The sequence below is a fragment of the Emydura macquarii genome, unplaced genomic scaffold (assembly GCF_026122565.2).
Source record: "Emydura macquarii macquarii isolate MOO-44397 ecotype Brisbane River unplaced genomic scaffold, CSIRO-AGI_Emac_v2 contig_2681, whole genome shotgun sequence".
NCBI classification, from domain to species: Eukaryota; Metazoa; Chordata; order Testudines; family Chelidae; genus Emydura; species Emydura macquarii.
In genome coordinates this window covers 2,810,894-2,829,293 of record NW_027132818.1, presented here as the reverse complement: position 1 = coordinate 2,829,293, position 18,400 = coordinate 2,810,894, and the positions used below count along the sequence as shown (strand labels likewise).

General features: G+C 47.3%; 1 protein-coding gene across 2 annotated transcripts in view; it reads right to left on the bottom strand.

The window, feature by feature from the left end:
* Window positions 1-1,302: 1,302 nt before the first annotated feature.
* The window catches only part of URB1 (URB1 ribosome biogenesis homolog), an 85,012-nt gene continuing 67,914 nt past the window's right edge, over window positions 1,303-18,400 (bottom strand). The window contains exons 35-39 of one of the 2 annotated variants that reach the window (XM_067565610.1): window positions 18,031-18,140; window positions 7,904-8,101; window positions 5,610-5,851; window positions 3,054-3,659; window positions 1,303-2,484 (exon numbers count right to left, since the gene is read on the bottom strand). In XM_067565610.1, the coding sequence (XP_067421711.1) occupies window positions 2,279-2,484; window positions 3,054-3,659; window positions 5,610-5,851; window positions 7,904-8,101; window positions 18,031-18,140 (1,362 nt within the window). In that variant the 3' untranslated portion in view covers window positions 1,303-2,278. Of the gene's footprint in view, window positions 2,485-3,053; window positions 3,660-5,609; window positions 5,852-7,903; window positions 8,102-18,030; window positions 18,141-18,400 lie in introns of those variants that run through there. The other variant, XR_010923152.1, reaches the window with a different exon arrangement.

Sequence of the window (18,400 nt, the reverse complement as noted above, 5' to 3'; positions counted from 1 at the left end):
CTCCACTATCCCACCCCACACCCCTGGCATGTTTGGGTACTCTCCCTGGTAGCAGGGCAGGGAGCCACTTCTAACCCAGCCCCTCCGGGCCCCTGCTCTGCAGAGCAGCAGCTGCCTGCCGGATAGGGGCAGAGTGAACCAGAAACATGCTGGGGGGAAGAGGGGAGCAACAGAAGGAAGGGGGCTCTGGGGCACTCAGGCCCTGCCCGACAGCCAGCCTGTTACAGCTCTCTCTAAGAGAGCGCAGGCTGCTTCCTTGGCTTCATTAGCAGCCACTTCATGGCAGGACATTTGCAAAGCCGCAATGTGGTGATCTTGCCACACATTTACAGAACACTATGCTCCGACTCACGCAGCAGCCGCTGATGCAGCTGTAGGATGATCTGTCTTGTGAATGGCTCTGCCATCACCTCCACACTGACCACAGCTCGCAAGTCACCGATGTATGGAATACACAGTGGGACCATCACTCGAAGAAGAGGAGGCAGTTACTAGAGGTTCTTTGAGGTGTGCAATCCCTATCAGTATTCCATTACCCGCCTTCCTTTCCCTCTGCTTTGGACTTGGTTGCTTTGCAGTAAGAGGAAGAACTGTAGTGGCATCCACCTGCATCACCCCTTATACCCCCAGTTGGGAGCATGAGGAGATACGCTGTGCATGTGTGGGTCAATGGACACTGCTTTGAGAAAACTTCTGGACTCAGATGCACAGCACGCATACACACCTGCGTGTTGAATATAATTAGGGACCCCACAGTTCAAAGAACTTCCAGTTACAGTAACATCTTCTTCTGCTTTATTCACTGTCTCTGCATTTGCATAAGCAACAACACCGTGTTAGCAATAGGTAAAGATCTGAGAATAAAGTTTGTTCTGGTTGATAGCTGCAGCTCCCCCCAGAATGGCAGACATTGCTTTAATATCCTACTTCTTGGCAACAGAGGCGGATTTTAAGAAAATGCTTTTTTTTTTTTTTTTTTTTTTTTATTTAAAAGAACATTTTGATATATCATTTTAAGGGGGATGTCAAATTTTAGGCCTAATTTATATGACCTTTATATGAGCCTTTGATGGGCCCTTCGAATAAATACATTTTCAATGAACAAGTAAAGAGAATGTTTTGTATTTTTTAAAAAATCATCTTCAAATAAACGGATACTGTGAATAAAAACTACAAGAAAATAAAATTATATCTCAGAAAATATTAACATGCAGAATATAATTCTATACTATGATGTGAACGTGAGATATTACACTTCCATTTATTGTTTGTATTATCTGTTTTTAATGCAATGTGTATCTCTGACTTCACTTCCAATTAGAAATCTGTACAAAGTACCTGTGCATAGCGCATGAGGCAATAGAAGAAACCCTGTTTTACATTTCAAAGCTTGAAATGCAATATCTGCCTGTTTGCATATCTGAAATGGTACATTAAATTACCCCTTTCAAGTCCTGTTCAAGAAATCTTAAAATTAGAATTCATGGACAACATGCAACAGAATACAGTTTTAATTGATGAGGAACAATCCATTTAGGTCTTGTTTTGGTCAATTATACTTTTTCTTTTTTTTGGTCTTAATTTGAAGAAAGCAACCCTTGAATTTAACATAAGTGAAGCAGTACCACAGAGCTGTAGTATTACTGAAAGAGTAGGCAGAAGGATCACTTATTATCCTATTGAAATATGGGTCTTCATACTGGCCCAGTCAGCAGTAACCTAGTGCATGTCACTGCTACACTGGAGATTCAGATTCACATTTTTCCCCTCTCTCTGTGCTTCAGACACACTCATCCCCACTCTCTGGAAAAGCAGGAGTCAGCGCGCAGATAAGCACATAGAAGACTATCCCTCATCTCTAAAGAGGTGTGAGAAGATAATTCTTTGCCATAGTTAGGTCTCCTCCTTGATTACGATGGCTAGGACTTGTGTTGACAAGTGAGGAAATGAAAGTGAGTTTGGAGGCACTGCAGTAAGCAGCCATTTTTCTTTTTAGTATTTTAGAAGTAAAAAACGTCTATAGTATAAATTACATAATAGCTCCAGAGTTCACCCTTGCCCTTGTCTGCAAAAGAAAGAGCAAATACTGCTTGAATACAATACAGCTAGATTCTCTGCGTATAGATTTCTTTTAAGTCTCGCTTTCTTTTTTGGAGCTTGTACACGTCTATGGAAAACAAGTTAGATTTGTACATAGTACAATTCAAAGAGGATTTCATGGTTACCAGCAATGACGACATAGCATTTGACATTCAAGAATATGAGTCTGTACAGAGAATTAATGCCCCAAAATAGCTAAATAAATGTCTTTGCAAAGAGACACCATGGCTTCTTCCGCTTGTTTGTGCCTTTTCTTGTCATCACCATTTAATTTGCCATCTGTACCACCACAGATCAATTTGACATGGCTTATAAACATATCTGGTTCCTGTGTTCCAAGCCAAATGTCCCCAATGTAAACAGAAGCCAGGAATAAACAAGTAGCTGTGAAACAAAAGTGAGAGAGAAAAAAAAAAAAGGGAATCAGAATAGCTACTCTTCAATTTCAAAACAGTAACATGGAAAAATCTATTTTACCAAAATTCTCCTTTCAAAATTGTGTTTTAAACTAGAATTTCCCCACCTCTGAAAGAAAATACCCTCTTTTTAGTGAACACATCTGACATCTTTGAATAGGTCTGTCTATACCCATAGCAACAACTTTTGTTAACAAATGGTCAGAACTAGTGTCATGCAAACCAAAACCTACAATGTGACTTTTGGTGCAAGAATATTTTCCCCACACAACTACAGATACCCATGCATATAATTCAGCAAGCAACATTTTCCTACAAGACGACAGCTTCTTTTGGGGACTGGGACTAAAGTTATATCAAATATATGTTAATTAATGGCCAATAGACTATCTTCTTGGGAATGACAACTTTCTGAAGTGATGTTCTTAGTGAAGACAGATTTCAAAAAGATTTGATGAATGAAAAATATTTTACTATACTGTTACTTTCATTTACTCCTGTGCCTTGTTACTATTAAATAAAAAATGGACAAGTTACCTTTCTTGATCTCATCCTTCTCTTTCATAGCTGACAAGCAGAACGTTTTCACCACCTCATAAAATCTGGTGTTAGTCAGCCCCTGAGCATCCATAAGGCGAAGCATTATTGTACAAAACAAACAGAGATCTTCAGTGTTTGACGATGTCCCTTCACTTGCGCCACAGATTCTGTTGTAAAGCTTAAAGATATTGCTTTTTAGAGTGGCATCCTTAAGAATCTCCTGCACCACTGGAGGGTGTGGTAAAATGCTATTGTTTAGCCACTTCAGAGTTAAAAATACATTTTGTATATTGAGGCTATGATCAACCATGGACTTCACTAGCCATTTGGTTACTATGTAAGCAATTGCACCTGTAAGACTGGTAGTTTCATTCTCTGGATCAGTAGATTCAAGCTGTTCCTCTGGAAGTTTAGCAAACAGGGCTGGATAAACAGGCTCCCAGTGGACCAATATGGACTCCAGATGGTCTCTGCATTTTTCTAAGTTTGAGACCTTCAGGTCTGAGTCAGTTTCTTCCTCTCTTTTTACCTCATTCTTTTTCCGAACGTGGCGAGATGAAGGCCAAAATGGGACTTGAGCTTTGTTCTTTTCTTTAATATTTTCTGTAAATGGGAAAAATAGAAACCGCTCAAGCCCTCCAGAAATGCTCTTGACACTATAAAGCAATAATACAGAGAGGATGGCCTCGTGTAATTACAGCTGCTGGGAGGTTGCGAGATACATGCTTCTGGCCTGATTCAGCAACCTACCTAGGCACGTGCCTAACTTGAAGTGAATGGAAGTATTTGTGTGCTTTAAGTTAGTTACATGCTTCAATACCTTGCTGAATTAGCACCTCTAACTTCAGAGGATGCAATTACTTCACAAGGGCCCTGATCTAAAACTCAATGAAGCCAATGGGAATCTTTCCATTGACTTCAGTGGGCCTTGGCCCCAGGTCCACAGGATGCATTTTGTCACTTATATTGTGAAAGCTTATATTTTTATGTAAGGCTATGTAAAACTTTCAGTTCAGTTCAATGCTAGTTGTATTACCAAAGCAGTAAAGCTTGGAAACAGCAGCAATATATTTATTCTACTCCATCAGTTCCAAATGGGGTATTGTCAGAAATGCTAGTTTTGAAAAACATGGAAAGTCATCAGAAATCTCAATTATTTTGCAATAAATGACATGGATTTAAACGCATTTTGGTTTTAAACAGCAACATTTCATGTCAAGGTGAATTTTTGTGACTGTCTTATAAATTGCTGAAAGCTGGAAAATAAAACTGGACACAATAATTGATCTTTAACTATAAAAATGGTAACAAGTGCAACCATAATTCACTAAACTAAAATATATTCATAGAAATACCTTTAAAAAAGTCTTTTGACGTCTTTTAAAATTTGATTGTCTTTTAATATATATACTTTGTTAAGTGATCACGTATTCTGTAAAAACTATAGTACAGCTGATCCTGATGTACTGGATTAAAAAAATATATCCTCTCCCCACAAATATCCTTATATATTACTGAAATGGAAAGAACAGTAAAGCGTCAAATTTGCTTTTCACTCGTGCTATTTACTTTTTGTATTTCACTCAGCATTGACAATGAAAACAGACTAGTCAGTTTCATTTTTGATTTATACCCAGTTTCAAATCAATTTCATTTTTAGGTTATAATGGACTCTCAGAACGCTGCAAGGCTTTGGCTACAAAGCTGCAGACAAACATGTTTGTTTACAACTTTTACACTGGCATTTTGTTTTATTTTTAAATCTTACAAATATTTGTACTGATCTTCAGTTTTGTTAAAACTTATTGTTACAAAACATACATTTTGGAAAATGTTTAATTCTTCAGTGTCCTTTTATAAACATGGAAAGAAATGTATATTAACTTATACATAAAGTATTGTTTTCCACTGATATTACAAATAATTCCTTAATGTCCTGCTATCAAAGTAAAAAGGTAAACTGAAATCCACTCTGAAGGTATTTAAAAAAAAATTAATACTGATATCAGAATAATTCTGATGTAAGCTTCTTGAAAGTTATATACCAACTAGCTGAAATGAAACAAATTCATTAAAGGAAAGAGACCACCCAGCAAAATTGTTTGAGTCAGAATTTCATCACTCCAACTGATTAACCCGTTGGTTCCTTGACCAAATATTTCTGTTGCAAGGCCTATATTCACTAATGGAACATGCAACAGATATAAACACGCTGCCAAAAGTCCATAAAATATTGTCCACGCTATCTGCCATCTAGGACAGACTTTAAAATATTCTGTCTCTACAGAATGGAGTAAATGCTTTTGGTTTATTAGGGAAAACTGATGACTAAGCCTCCACACGATTTTTTAAAACTGTATTTACTTTCATGTGAACATACAATAAAATATATATTTTTTAAAACCACAATACTTGATTACTGATTTTTTTCTCTGTTTAAAAATGGTTTCCTTTGGAAACATGGTTTCCTAAAAGCTCTCAGGATTCCTTTTTATTTGTTTAAACAGAGTTAAAATTCACTGCAACTTTTAAACCAACATTTTTAATACTTACTAAGCAACTCTTTGACATGGTATTTTTGAGCAGTCGTTTGCACATCTTCTTGGAGCTGCAGATTTCTTTCAATGATGCTCCACTTATGCAAGAGCATCAGGACATCTTTGTTTGAAAGGACACTCTCATTCACCGTAAATCTGCCCATTTGTCTGAAGGCCTCAACAACAGTAGTTCGGTATTCTAGCACAGAACTGAACGTACTGAAAAACTGAGTCAGTGTGGCAAAATCTAAGTTGGTCCTATTTCAAAAAGAAAAAGGAAATTCAAAAAAAGTTCATAAAATATATATACACGTTAACCAAAAGAAAATAAGTTTAATACATGGCTATTCCAAGTCCTTTGATTTTTTAAAATTTACTTTGTTAGGATGCAAGAGATACTTAATCTCACTCTCACTGAACTTCTGCTGCTTCTCTCCATTCATGTCTGATAGGACAGACATACAAAATAACGCAACACCACAACTCCACTACACAGATTACCCACAGCCTGGAAAAAAGTTAACTGTAAAAGGCAGACAGCACATAGTAGTGCAGCAAATGCTTTGGTGCTTCATCTAAAAGTATTTATTTTAAAAGAGTTTTCAAACTTCAAGAGGAAAGAACAACAAATTCGTTTTTCACGACATAAACACCCATCTGGATTAATGGCTACAGTGGAATAAGACCACTGCTTATTTTACCAAATATCACCAGTTTCCTTGTCTTCTCCCCTTCCTCACCACTACCCTGGTTTGTCCGTCCTCTCAGCATATGTCAAAAGACAATAGGTGAAGACTGTAAATCCTTTGGGGAAGGGACTGTCTTTTTATTATTTGCATCCAATCTTCCCTACAGTTGCCAGCACACAGGTAGGCTTCCCCTGCCACAGCTGGAGAAAAATTCCGAGTAACATTTTCAAAAGGGTTTACTGTGACTCAGGCACCTGAAACATTCATCATTTTGAAAATTTTACTTTGTTAGCCTATATCACCCTATACTGCTTTGCCTGAGCCTGATTCCACCCCCACCCCCACACAGACATGCTGAGTGAGTGTCCATATTAGGAAAAAATTAGAAAGGTAGAAAGAGAATTTGCTTTGGTTGAATGTGCCTGACTGGTAGGGGCCAATGTTCAGAGAGGAAAAGAACAGTGAAAAAACTACAAAGGGGGTTAGGCTAATAAGAGGAACCTGAAGAATGAAGGGGGCAAAAGGAGACCAGTCAGTGCCTGCTGAGGTGAGCAGACCTGCCCCAGAAGGCAGCAACTCTGGAAATGCTATGGAAATAACCCCCTGAGAACTCACTAACCAAGGAAGCCATCAGTTGATTATGCAAACCCAGCCAGTAGTGTCTTGAGAAGGTATGGACCAGCCTCCACATCCTCAGGGGTATTTCAACACCTAGCTCCGATTGATTTCAGTGGGAGTTAGGTGCCTATGCCTTTGAGGATCTGGGCCTAAGCATCAAGTAGGGACCCAGCAGAACTCGTCAACGGAGACTGCTCCACTCTATCCAGACTGTGGCCACTGCTCAGGCAGAGTGTGCTTGAAGCTTTTCAGGGGGGAGACCTGCTGGAGTTAAAGTGCTGGATGCAGGCTCTGATCTAGCAGGTAAAAGGACAAATTCCATAATGCTGCCTTTTTTAAAACTATCCATCAAGAACTTAGAACATGAGTCATCTTAGAGCAGAGATCCCCAAACTGTGGGGCATGCCCGCCTAAGGGGGTGGGGAGGAACATTGGTGGGGAGGGTGCGTAGCAGAGCCTGGGCCAGCCCACATGGGGGACAGGGAGGGAGCATCACCCCATCCTGCTTTGCCCTGATCCCGCTCCCCGCAGCCATGGCTCTGGTCTTGGCCTCTCCCCCACAGTTTGGCCTCCACAGCCCTGCCCTTGGCCTCGGCCACTGTTCCCTGCTCAGCCCCTGGCTGCCATAGCCCTGCTCCCAGCCACTGTTCCTGACTTGGCCCCTGACCGTGGCCCCGCTCCCAACCTCGGCCCCCAGCCCCAACCGTGGCCCTGCTCCCAGCCCCAGCTGGGGGTGCCAGAGGGACACAGACGGGATAAAGGGGGGCACGACCTAAAAAGTTTGGGGACCATTGCCTTAGAGTCATCACTTCATTGTTAATGTATTTAAAAGCAAAATCTTTCTGCACAAGTATCTCCATCAGGGCTCAGGTATAACTATTTAAAATTAAGGGGCAAAGGCTAATTTATCAGAGATTAACCGAATACATCTTGGCCTAATATATTTCAAACTGGATAACAACGTGATCACATAAGCCTGGAAACCTGATTAGAAAAGACTTACCAAATGTGTTTAACAAGCATGAGCAAAACATACAGAAACTCATTTATAAGCTGAAGGGGAAGAAATTTCTGGTTCTCCTGTGGCTCTTTTTTGCAAGGAGTTTGAAGTGACATCGCCTTTCCTTTGTTTCCTAAATTTGTTACCCACAGAGTGTGGACTAAGGAGATGACATTGGTTAGCACCTTGTTTTCCAGAAACCTGAAAGACAAACAAAAATGCCTTTATGGAAGACAGAAATTGACTTGGTCATCATCCAATCTATCTCCTTGAAGGAGCCACATGTTAACATTTGGGGCCCTCAACATGCAGGCAGACCTGGTGTCAATGGAGCTCCAAGCAGGTGCAGGATTCTACCTAAGCAGAAACCTTCTTTACCAGGCTTCACCCATAGCTTGGGAATGCCCAACATTTCCTGTCTGGGTGCCATTTAATAAAAGACATTTCTATGGGTAGCAATGTGGTCTAGTGGATGCAGCATTTTTCTGGGACTCTGGATACGTAGGTTTTATTCTCTGCTTTGCCACTGGACTGCTGAATGACTTCAGTCAAGTCATTTTGCATCTCTATGCCTCAGTTTCCCCATTAGTACTGACCCCCTTTGTAATGCTTTATAAGACCTAGGTATTATTATTATTATGGAGAACTGACAGAGCTTTCTGGCAAAGACCAATAAACAGAACTAGTGATTTTTTACTCAACTACATCTTTCCTTAAATCCGAATCATTTTCCAAAGCAATTCCACTGCAAACCAGGCAACAGCCACCATTTGTTTTAGATCAATTGCTGTTTAAAACAGGAATTTCCCTTATGGTGTGGATTAAGGATTTTTCACTTTCGGATGACACCACGATGGGAGGGGTTGCAAGCACTTTGGAAAACGGATTTAAAATGCAAAACGACCTTGACAAATTGGAGAATTGGTCTGAATTCAACAAAATGAAATTCAGTAAAAACAAGTGCAAAGTACTTCACTTAGGAAGGAAAAATCAAATGCACAATTACAAAATGGGGAATAAATGTTTAGGCAGTACTGCTGAAAAGGATCTGGGGCTTATAGTGGATTACAAACTGAATATGAGTCATCAATGTGATGCAGCTCTAAAAAAGGTTGATATGATTCTGTGATGTCTTAATAGTATTGTATGTAAGACACAGGAGGTAACTGTTCCACTCTACCCAGCACTGGTGAAGCCCTAGCTGGAGTACTGTGTCTAGTTCTGGGCACCACAATTTGAGAGAATTTAGAGGACAGCAACAAAAATGATAAAAGATTTAGAAAACCTGACCTATGAAAAAATGTTAAAAAAAACTGGGCATGTTTAATCTTGAGAAAAGAAGACTGCATGGGGGAGCTGATAACAGTCTGAACATATTGGGAAACTGTTATAAAGAGGACTATGATCAATTGCTTTCCATGTCCACTGAAAGCAGGACAAGAAATAATGGGTTTAATCTGCAGCAAGGAAGTTTTAGGTTAGATATGAGGAAAAACTTTCTAACCATACGGGTAGTTTAGCTCTGGAACAGGCTTCCAAAGGAGATTGTGGAGTCCCCATCATTGGAAGCTTTTAAAAACAAATTGGACAAACACCTGTCAGGGACAATCTAAGTCAGGGGTTCTCACAACAAATGTTTTTGGTGGCGTCAGAGTGCAGCACCAACTTTTTTTCCTAAAATACTTAACTTTAGAAAAAACAAGTAAATATGCACATATATACATCCAAATCATTGTAATTTATTTATGGAGCTCTTTTTTTGTGTGTGGACTCAAATAAAGAAATAATAAAAATAATGCACAGTTGTCTTTAGAGCTTAATTTGTCTGGGGACTTGCTGAGAAAAGTGATATTAACAAACATGCAATTATCACTTTTCAAAGCACACTTAGTAGCTAACTGGGAGGCTGTGAAAAGTGACAAGTGACATTAACAAAAACAGGGTTACTTACCAGTAACTGTTGTTCTTCGAGATGTGTTGCTCATATCCATTCCAACATAGGTGAGTGCGCGCCCCGTGCACTAGTCTCCATAACTTTTTTGCCCCTAGCAAGCCCCGTAGTGGAGTACCGTGCTCATGTCGTGGTACATAGGGCGCCGCCGACCACACGGGCCCGCAGTCCCTTCTTTCTGCCGACTCCAACAGTAGGGATGGAGGGCGGGTTTGGAATGGATATGAGCAACACATCTTGAAGAACAACAGTTACTGGTAAGTAACCCTGTTTTCTCTCTTCGAGTGATGGCTCATATCCATTCCAACATAGGTGATTAAATAGCCATACCTTGGAGGTGGGTAGGAGTCAGCGTTGAGCTACTCTCGCCAGTACTGCTCTGCCGAATCCTGCATCCTCTCTCGCCTGCTGCACTATGGCGTAGTGGGACGTGAAGGTGTGGACCAACGACCAGGTCGCTGCTCTGCAGGTGTCCTGCAGGGGCACTCCTCCCAGGAAGGCCGCCAATGAGGCTTGGGCTCTAGTTGAGTGCGCCGTTATAGCGCCCAGAAGCAGCATCTTCGCCTGCTTGTAACAGGCCCTAATGCAGGCGGTGATCCAGGTGGAGATGCGCTCGGTGGAGACAGGTGAGCCCTTCATCCGGTCCGCCACTACCACAAACAGTTGCATTGGCTTCCGGAATGATCTGGTCTGCTCTATGTAGAAGGCCAGGGCCTGTCTGACATCCAGTGAGTGCCATCTCCGCTCCTCCTCCGAACCGTGCGGTTTAGGAAAAAACACGGGGAGGAAGATATCCTGGTTATAATGAAACTAGGACACCACCTTCGGTAGGAAGGCCGGGTGGAGTCTCAGTCGCACCTTATCTTTATAGAAGACCATGTAGGGGGGCTCCGAGGTCAATGCTCTTATCTCGGAGACCCTCCTAGCCAATGTGACGGCCACCAGGAAGGCTACCTTCCAAGAGAGAACGAGCAGTGGGCACATGGCCATAGGCTCGAAGGGGGGTCCTGTCAATGTGGCGAGGACCAGGTTTAAATCCCAGGGAGGCACCAGGTCAAGGACCTAGGGATACAGCCTCTCCACCCCTTTGAGGAACCTGAGACACATCGGGTGTGAGAACAGTGACCTCCCCTCTAATGGCTGGTGGAAGGCCGAGATGGCTGCCAGGTGTGCCCTCAGGGAGGATAGGGCCAAGCCCTGCAGCTTTAGGTGGAGCAAGTACTCCAATATCGCCTGTATGGGCAAATGGTTCGGTGGGATCCCCCTGGACTCCGCCCAAAAGGTAAAAAGCGCTTCCACTTTGCTCGGTACACCACCTGAGTGGAAGGTTTTCTGCTACCCAGCAGAACCTGTTGGACCTGCACTGAGCAGGCTCTCTCTCCCTCCGTCAGCCACAGAGTCTCCACGCTGTCAGGTGGAGGGAGTCCGGGTCCGGGTGCAGCATATGTCCCCGGTCCTGAGAGAGTAGGTCGTAGCGCCGCGGGAGCGGCGTGGCAATGGACAGGTCCAGCAACATGCTGAACCCATGTTGTCTTGGCCATGCTGGGGTGACCAAGATGATGTCTGCTTTGTCCCTCTTGATCTTCAAGAGGACTTTGGGCAGTAGCGGAATGTGGGGGAGAGGGGGAACGCATACATGAGGGTCCCCATCCAATCTATAAGGAACGCATCGGAAATAGAGGCCGGCTCGCGACCCCGGAGCGAGCAGAACCTCAGGCACTTCCTGTTCCAGGACGACGCGAACAGGTCCAGTTGGGGAACACCCCACTTGCGGAAGATAAAAGTCATCACCTCCTGGTGCAGGGACTAGTCATGTTGGGGTAGAAGCAACCTGCTGAGGCAGTCCACCTCGTCGTTCCTGACCCCCGGGAGGTGAGAGGCAGATAAGTGGAAGTCGTGCCTCACCACAAGGTCCCAAAGTTGAATAGCTTCCTGGCAAAGGGCCAAGGAGCGCACTCCCACCTGCCTGTTGATATAAAACATGGCTGCCGTGTTGTCCATCAGGACTTAGATTCCTGAGGGGCAGGGTGGTACGAGGAAGACTTTGCAGGCCAGACGGACTGCCCTGAGCTCCCGAACGTTGATGTGGAGAGCCTGCTCTTACACCGACCAAAGCCCCTGGGTGCTGCGGTCGCTGCTGATGTGGGCCCCCCAACCCACATCCGAGGCGTCCATGATTAGGGTTATCGAGGGCGTGAGTTCTCTGAAGGGGATACCTTTCAATACCTCCCTTGGGTCCGTCCACTAATCCAGGGAGGACAGGACTTGAGTGGGGACAGTGAAAGCTCTGCTTAGTGAGTGCCTGGCTGGAGCGTATACCGAGGCCAGCCAGCCCTGGAGGGGCCTGAGCTTGAGTCGGGCCAGCCTTACCACATAAGTGCATGCCGCCACATGTCCCAACAGCAGAAGGCAGTGCGGCCGGGACTGCTGTCTTGAGGCCTGGGGGGTATACAGTCCGAGGGACTTCAGGGTAGCCCGAGAGTCCTTAAGGGCATGCAATTTTTCATCTGTCTTTTCTGAAAAGAGCCCTGAGCTGTCGAAGGGCAGGTCTTGTATGGCCTGTTGAACCTCCTGGGACAGGCCAGACGCCTGAAGCCAAGAACAGCGGCGCATGACGACAGCGGAGGCCATCGCCCTGCTAGCAGTGTCCGCCGCGTCGCTGGCAGACTGCAGGGCCGCGGTTGCCACCGCCTCCCCCTCCTGCAACACCGTGGCAAAATCCACCGCTTGGTCAGGAGGTAACGTGGCTGCAAATCTTTGCATAGAGGCCCAGAGGTTTAGGTTATATTTGCCCAAGAGGGCCTGGTGGTTCACTACTCTAAACTGCAAGGCTGCAGTAGAGTAGATTTTTCTCCCAAACAAGTCCAGCTTCCGGCCCTCCTTGTCTTTGGGAGTATTCCCCTGGCGGTCTCTTTGATTGGCCACATCGACCACCAAAGAGCCTGGCGCAGGGTGGTTGTATAAAAACTCAAAAGGTTCCTTGGGGACATAGTATTTCCTCTCTACCCCCTTGGAAGTGGAAGGTAGGGAGGAAGGGGTTTGCCAGAGGTTCCTGGCGATCTTCATAACCCTGTCATGGACTGGCAGGATTGCCCTTGATGGTCCCACAGAGCTTGAGGGCCCAAAGAGAGGGTCCTCCTCCTCAGACATGAACTTAAACTCCATGCCCAAGTTCTCAGCTGCCCTTTTCAAGAGGTCCTGATGGGCGCGGAAATTGAACAGGGGAGCCCTGTGATCCCTGGCCGCCGCATCATCCGGGGATGAGGAGGAGGATGGAGGTATGGGTCCAGTGGAGGGTCCCTCCCCTGGCTCAGAATCCTCCTCTGAGACCTGCCCCTGTGTTTTAGGGAGTGGGGGTACTGGAGGGGCCACCGCAGAGTGTAGGAACACTGACTTTTGGGCCATAGGAGCATTCCACGGTCCCCAATATGGCCACTGCCATGGCCCTTGGCCCCAACCCGGTGCCTGCAGGGGAAGTGGCTGCTGTCCCGTAGCCAGTTTGCCTCCAGAACCTCCCATGCGTCACTTGCCACTCCGACGTGTAGAGCGGCTGGATGACGATGTCGACTGGTGCCGATGTCTGCGGTGCCGGCGGGAGGACGAGACCGGGGAAGACGATGACGTAAAGGACCTGCCCCTATGTTGAGACGACTTGCGGTGCCGCTTACCCCCTCTAGAGCGGGAGCGGTGCAGACGGTGGTGATGCTGAGGAGACTCTGTTCTCCCAGTCGTCGGCGCCGGGCCCATCGGCGTCGACGTAATGACCAGGGCCGGCATGGAAGGAGGCTCCCGGATTTTTGGTGCCACTGGTCATGGGCTGCTGTCCCCTGATATACCAGACAGAGACCGGGACCGGTGCCGGGATGGGCTCCGCACCGGAGTTTGCAAGCCCAAACTGCGGCCCTTGGCGGGGTCGGAGCTGGACCGACGGCGACTCCAGCGATGGACTCGGGACCACCCACGGTGCTGCGGTGCCGAATCGCTCAACGACCTGGAGTCGGAACTCGGAGGGGAGCCGACGCTCTCCACCCTCCGTGACCGTCTGGATGGAAACCTAGATTGTGAACGTCTCCACCCACCGGGACCACCCAGCGCGGGTTTGCCCCGAGACGCAGGTCCCTTGCCCCTCAGCCGAGGGGGGGACGGAGGCGTAGGCATGGCCATGAGGGCTCGTGCTGCAGTAAACGCCTCCGGCGTCAACGGCCCTTGCAAGTGCACTCCCCCACCCACAGGAGTCGGGGGAGGCAACCCGCGTGGAGACACCGGGGCCAGAGTGATCTCCACGGCCCGTGGCTGGAGTGCCTCCTTACTCGCTCCTTGCTGCGGTAGCAGGGAGGAGTCCTTAGGTGCGGTCAGGGACCGTGCCGTCTTCTTTAGCACCTTTGGTGCCTGTGTCGGTGCCAAGGACGGTGCCGGTGGAGGGGCGCTCCGCACCAACAACACACTCAGTGCCGACGGTGATCGAGATGGCTCTGACGCTGGTCGGAGCGCTGACTCCATCAAAATGGCCTTCAGCCTCGCGTCTCTTTCTTTTTGAGTCCGAGGCTTGAAGGACTTACAGATCCGGCACTTGTCTCGTCTATGTTGCTCCCCGAGGCACCGGAGGCAACGGTCGTGTGGGTCGCTGACCGGGAAAGCTTTAGCACAGAGGTCGCAGTTCTTAAAGCCTGAAGAGCCCGGCATGGCTCCAAGAACAGAAGTACCCCTGACAGGGTTCCTCTCTAACACTTAACTATTAACACTATCAACAACTACTCAACACTAAACTCTAAAGAACAGTCAGTAACAAGCTAGGGTATGAGTGCTACTTGCAGACAGCAAGAGGCAATAGTTCCAGCAACCATCACAGGCGGAAAGAAGGAACTGGGGACCCGCGGGGCCAGCAGTGCCCTTTATACCGTGGCATGGGCGCGGCACTCCAGGGGGCGCCTGAGCTGGCCCTGCGGGGCTTGCTAGGGAAAAAAGTTCCGGGAATCTGTGCACGGGGCACGCACACACCTATACTGGAATGCATATGAGCAATCACTCGAAGATAGAACCCAGGGTCCCCAGTAGGGCCATTGCTAGGGACCTTGTGGCCAAGCAGGGAACGGCCCTGGAGCCGCATAGGGAGGTGCTCCATGCACCCGGTGTCCCGGGCTACGGGACCGGTGCCAACCAGACCTGCAATCTCTGTTGTCTCTCCCCGATGAGGCGCTCCGAGATGATAAATGGTCTCGGTGGTGTCGGCAGGGTGAAAGGCTGGAGGAGCTGGACCGGTGCCCTGCTGAGGTCTTATACCAGCGCTTCCTCGGGGATCGTGAGCGGTGCCGATCCTCCGGAGTGCGTCCCCGCCTGGAATCCTCAGAGCGCTCTCTCGGTGCCGAGCGCTCTTGTCTGTCGGTGCCAAGCATTCTGTCGGTGCCGAGCCCGGCACCGGGCCGCTTGCTTTATGGGCCGGGGATCTGGGCCGGCACCGAGAGTGGAGTTCCGCCGGAGGTTGCATGGGTACTGGGATCCGCACCAGGCTCCCCGTGATGGATCTGGAGTGGTGTCAGGATAAGGAGCGATGACGAGTGCTCCCGAAGTCTTTGGGCACCGGGATCTGCACCAGACCGCGTGCCGGGGATCGTGACCGGTGCCGAGCTCCTGCGACAGCTTCTGAGGAGCGTGAATGGCGCCGGGCAGGACGAGTAGTCGGTGCTGGGCTATGCCCCGAGGATCGGGACCGACGCCGGAAGTCTCTCTGGGACACCGGGATCCACACCAGGGTGCTCCGGCGGGATCGAGAACGACTCGGTGAGGTGGGACTCGGGTGACGACGTCCTGCTGAGGAACCTCGTGAGCAGCCTCGGTGCCGCAGTGTCGAGGGGCTCAACGACTCGATGTCGGAGCAAGGAGGGGAGCCCTCACTCTCAACCCTCCTCAACCGTCTGGGGGAGACCTTGACTCCTGTCTCCGCCACACACTGGGGACACCCAGCACGGGTTTTCCCCGGGATGCCGGTCCCTGCGCCCTCAGCCAAGGGAAGGACGGAGGCGTGGGCATGCCCCTAAGGGTGCGTGCCATGGCGAACGCCTCCACCATCGATGGTCCCTGCAGGAACGCTCCCCCACCCCAAGGAGTCGGGGGAGGCTCCCTGTGCGGAGATGCCGGTGCCGGAGCAGTCTCGACGGCACGTGGCTGGGGCATCTCCTTTGCTGCTCCCGGCAGTACCGGTGGCGCGGGGGAGTCCATGTGAGCAGCTTGCCGCTTCTTTTTCTTCGGCACTGCCTGCTGCTTCTGAGCTGACTGTCCCGGTGCTGGCGGTGCGCTGTGCACCGACGATACGCTCGGTGCCGCAGGGGAGCGGGATGGTTCTGAGTCTGGCCGGAGCGCGGACTCCATCAGGATCGCTTTGAGGCGAGCGTCCCGCTCCTTCTGGGTGCAAGGCTTAAACGCCTTGCAGATCCTACACTTTTCCCACCAAAGATGCTCCCTGAAGCAACGGAGGCAGCTGTCATGAGGTTCGCTGGTAGGGAAAGCCTTGCTGCAGTCAGCGCAGGCTTTAAAACCCGTTGAGCCCGGCATGGCTCAACAGAAAGCCCCGAAGGGCAAACTTATCTTAAACTCTAACTATTATCTACTACTTAAGAAAACAACAAACTTAACAACTAGACTAACTATCTGGGATTGCTACCTACTTCGAAAAGCAAGGGGCAGACGTTCCAGCTACTGTCAATGGGTGGAAAGAAGGAACTGGGGGCCCGCGGGGTCGGCGGCGCCCTATGTACCACAACATGAGCACGGTGCTCCAGGGGGGCGCCTGAGCCGACCCTATGGGGCTTGCTAGGGGCAAAAAATTCCGGAGACTAGTGCACGGGGCGCGCACTCACCTATGTTGGAATGGATATGAGCAATCACTTGAAGAGAGAATATACAAGTATCACTTTTCACAGTCTCCTGCCAGGCGGTGGGAACCGGAGCCGGGTCCCCGCTGCCACGCAGTTGGAGAGAGGGCTTGGCATCTGCCACCACACAGCCAGGGGTCAGAGAGCCCTGGGTCGTGCGGCCAGGCTCCCGAAGCCTCATTGCCAAACCATCCCAGGGCTGAAGCTCGAGACTCACCTTCCCTGTGGGTTGAGCAGAGAACTCACCTTGCAGTGCAGGGCGGCACAGAGGAGCAACATGGAGAGAGAGGGAGGGGCTGATGCTTCCCCTCCCCATCACAACCCAGGAGGCTGTCATGGCCGCACAAAAAGCCCCATTTGAGAAACACTGGTCTAAGGTTTACTTGATCTGGCCACAGCACCGGGGGCTGTACTTGATGACTCTGATGTCCCTTCTAGCCCTACATTTCTATGATTCTATGTTGCTAAGGTTTACTAGTTTTAATAATAGCGATGCTCTGCAGTACAGTACAGGAGCCAAGATTACTTAGTTATTTTAATTAAAAGAAAAATCAATCGCCATTTCTCCCAAAACCAAGTTATACCTCACAGAAATCCCTTTGTTTTACCTAGCTAATGGGCAACATCTGATTGAAGAAGGGCAATTTATCTTCAGTTTCACCCAAACAGAAAAGTCCTTAAGAGAGAATGTTCTTTAGGCGGACAGGTCATCAATCTTTCTTTTGCCATAAAAAGATCTATTATGGGTGTAGGCACTTTGATCAGTTGATTGTCTGCATTTTATTAACACAACAAATATTATTATGTCAATAATTCATTCCCTTACAGGTCAGTGACCCATCCCACATAATTAGAAATAATGCCCCTGTAGTTTGATCATAAGTGGGGAAGATGCTTTCTAATTTAACCACAAAATCAGTATTGTGCATATTGGGCCAAATCCATGCCTTCACTTCCAAACGTGTGTGAAGAGAGGTGCCTAAGAGGGATGCTCTGCAAATCTATTCTGAGGGGGGCAGGGAGGGAGTGTGTGTGTGTGGGGAGGAGGGCGTCATAGTCAGTTCAGGATTCTAAGGCAACATTTGAAGACGTGAATAGCTAATGCGCTATCCAAATACATCATCTTGATAGCACCTTTGTGAGAAACTTCTAAAAAACAACCTCCATGATTTAAACACCAGGAAAAGTTTTAGGGTTCAACAAGTTCTTTCACCCTAAGGATGGCATTTTCAAATGCACACAGAGTACAATTTATTTTACACACAGAATACAATTATTTCTCATTACATCACCATTCCCCTTCTGTGTACCTTTTCTCCAGAATATATAATATCCAGGTTAAGAGGCTATGGTCTCGTATCAGTTCATAGGCAGCTTTAGTGATACATGCAGCATTCTGCAGTATTTCCAGAATGTGACTCTGAAACAGAAAACAAAATATACTTTTATTTCAATAGACTATAACTGTGGGCTGGTTCACTAGTATAAACATTTAGGATGACAGAATAGTAATCTAATTGTTTCAAATTGTTTGATAAGCTTTAATTCAAATGAAAACGACAAGACAGGGAGAATGACAGACTGCACAGTATAACCTTCTACACAGACATCAGCTGGAGCTCCTACATTTTGATGGTATGTCGCAGAGATGTAGGCACCAGTTCCTCAGTGGACTTAAAC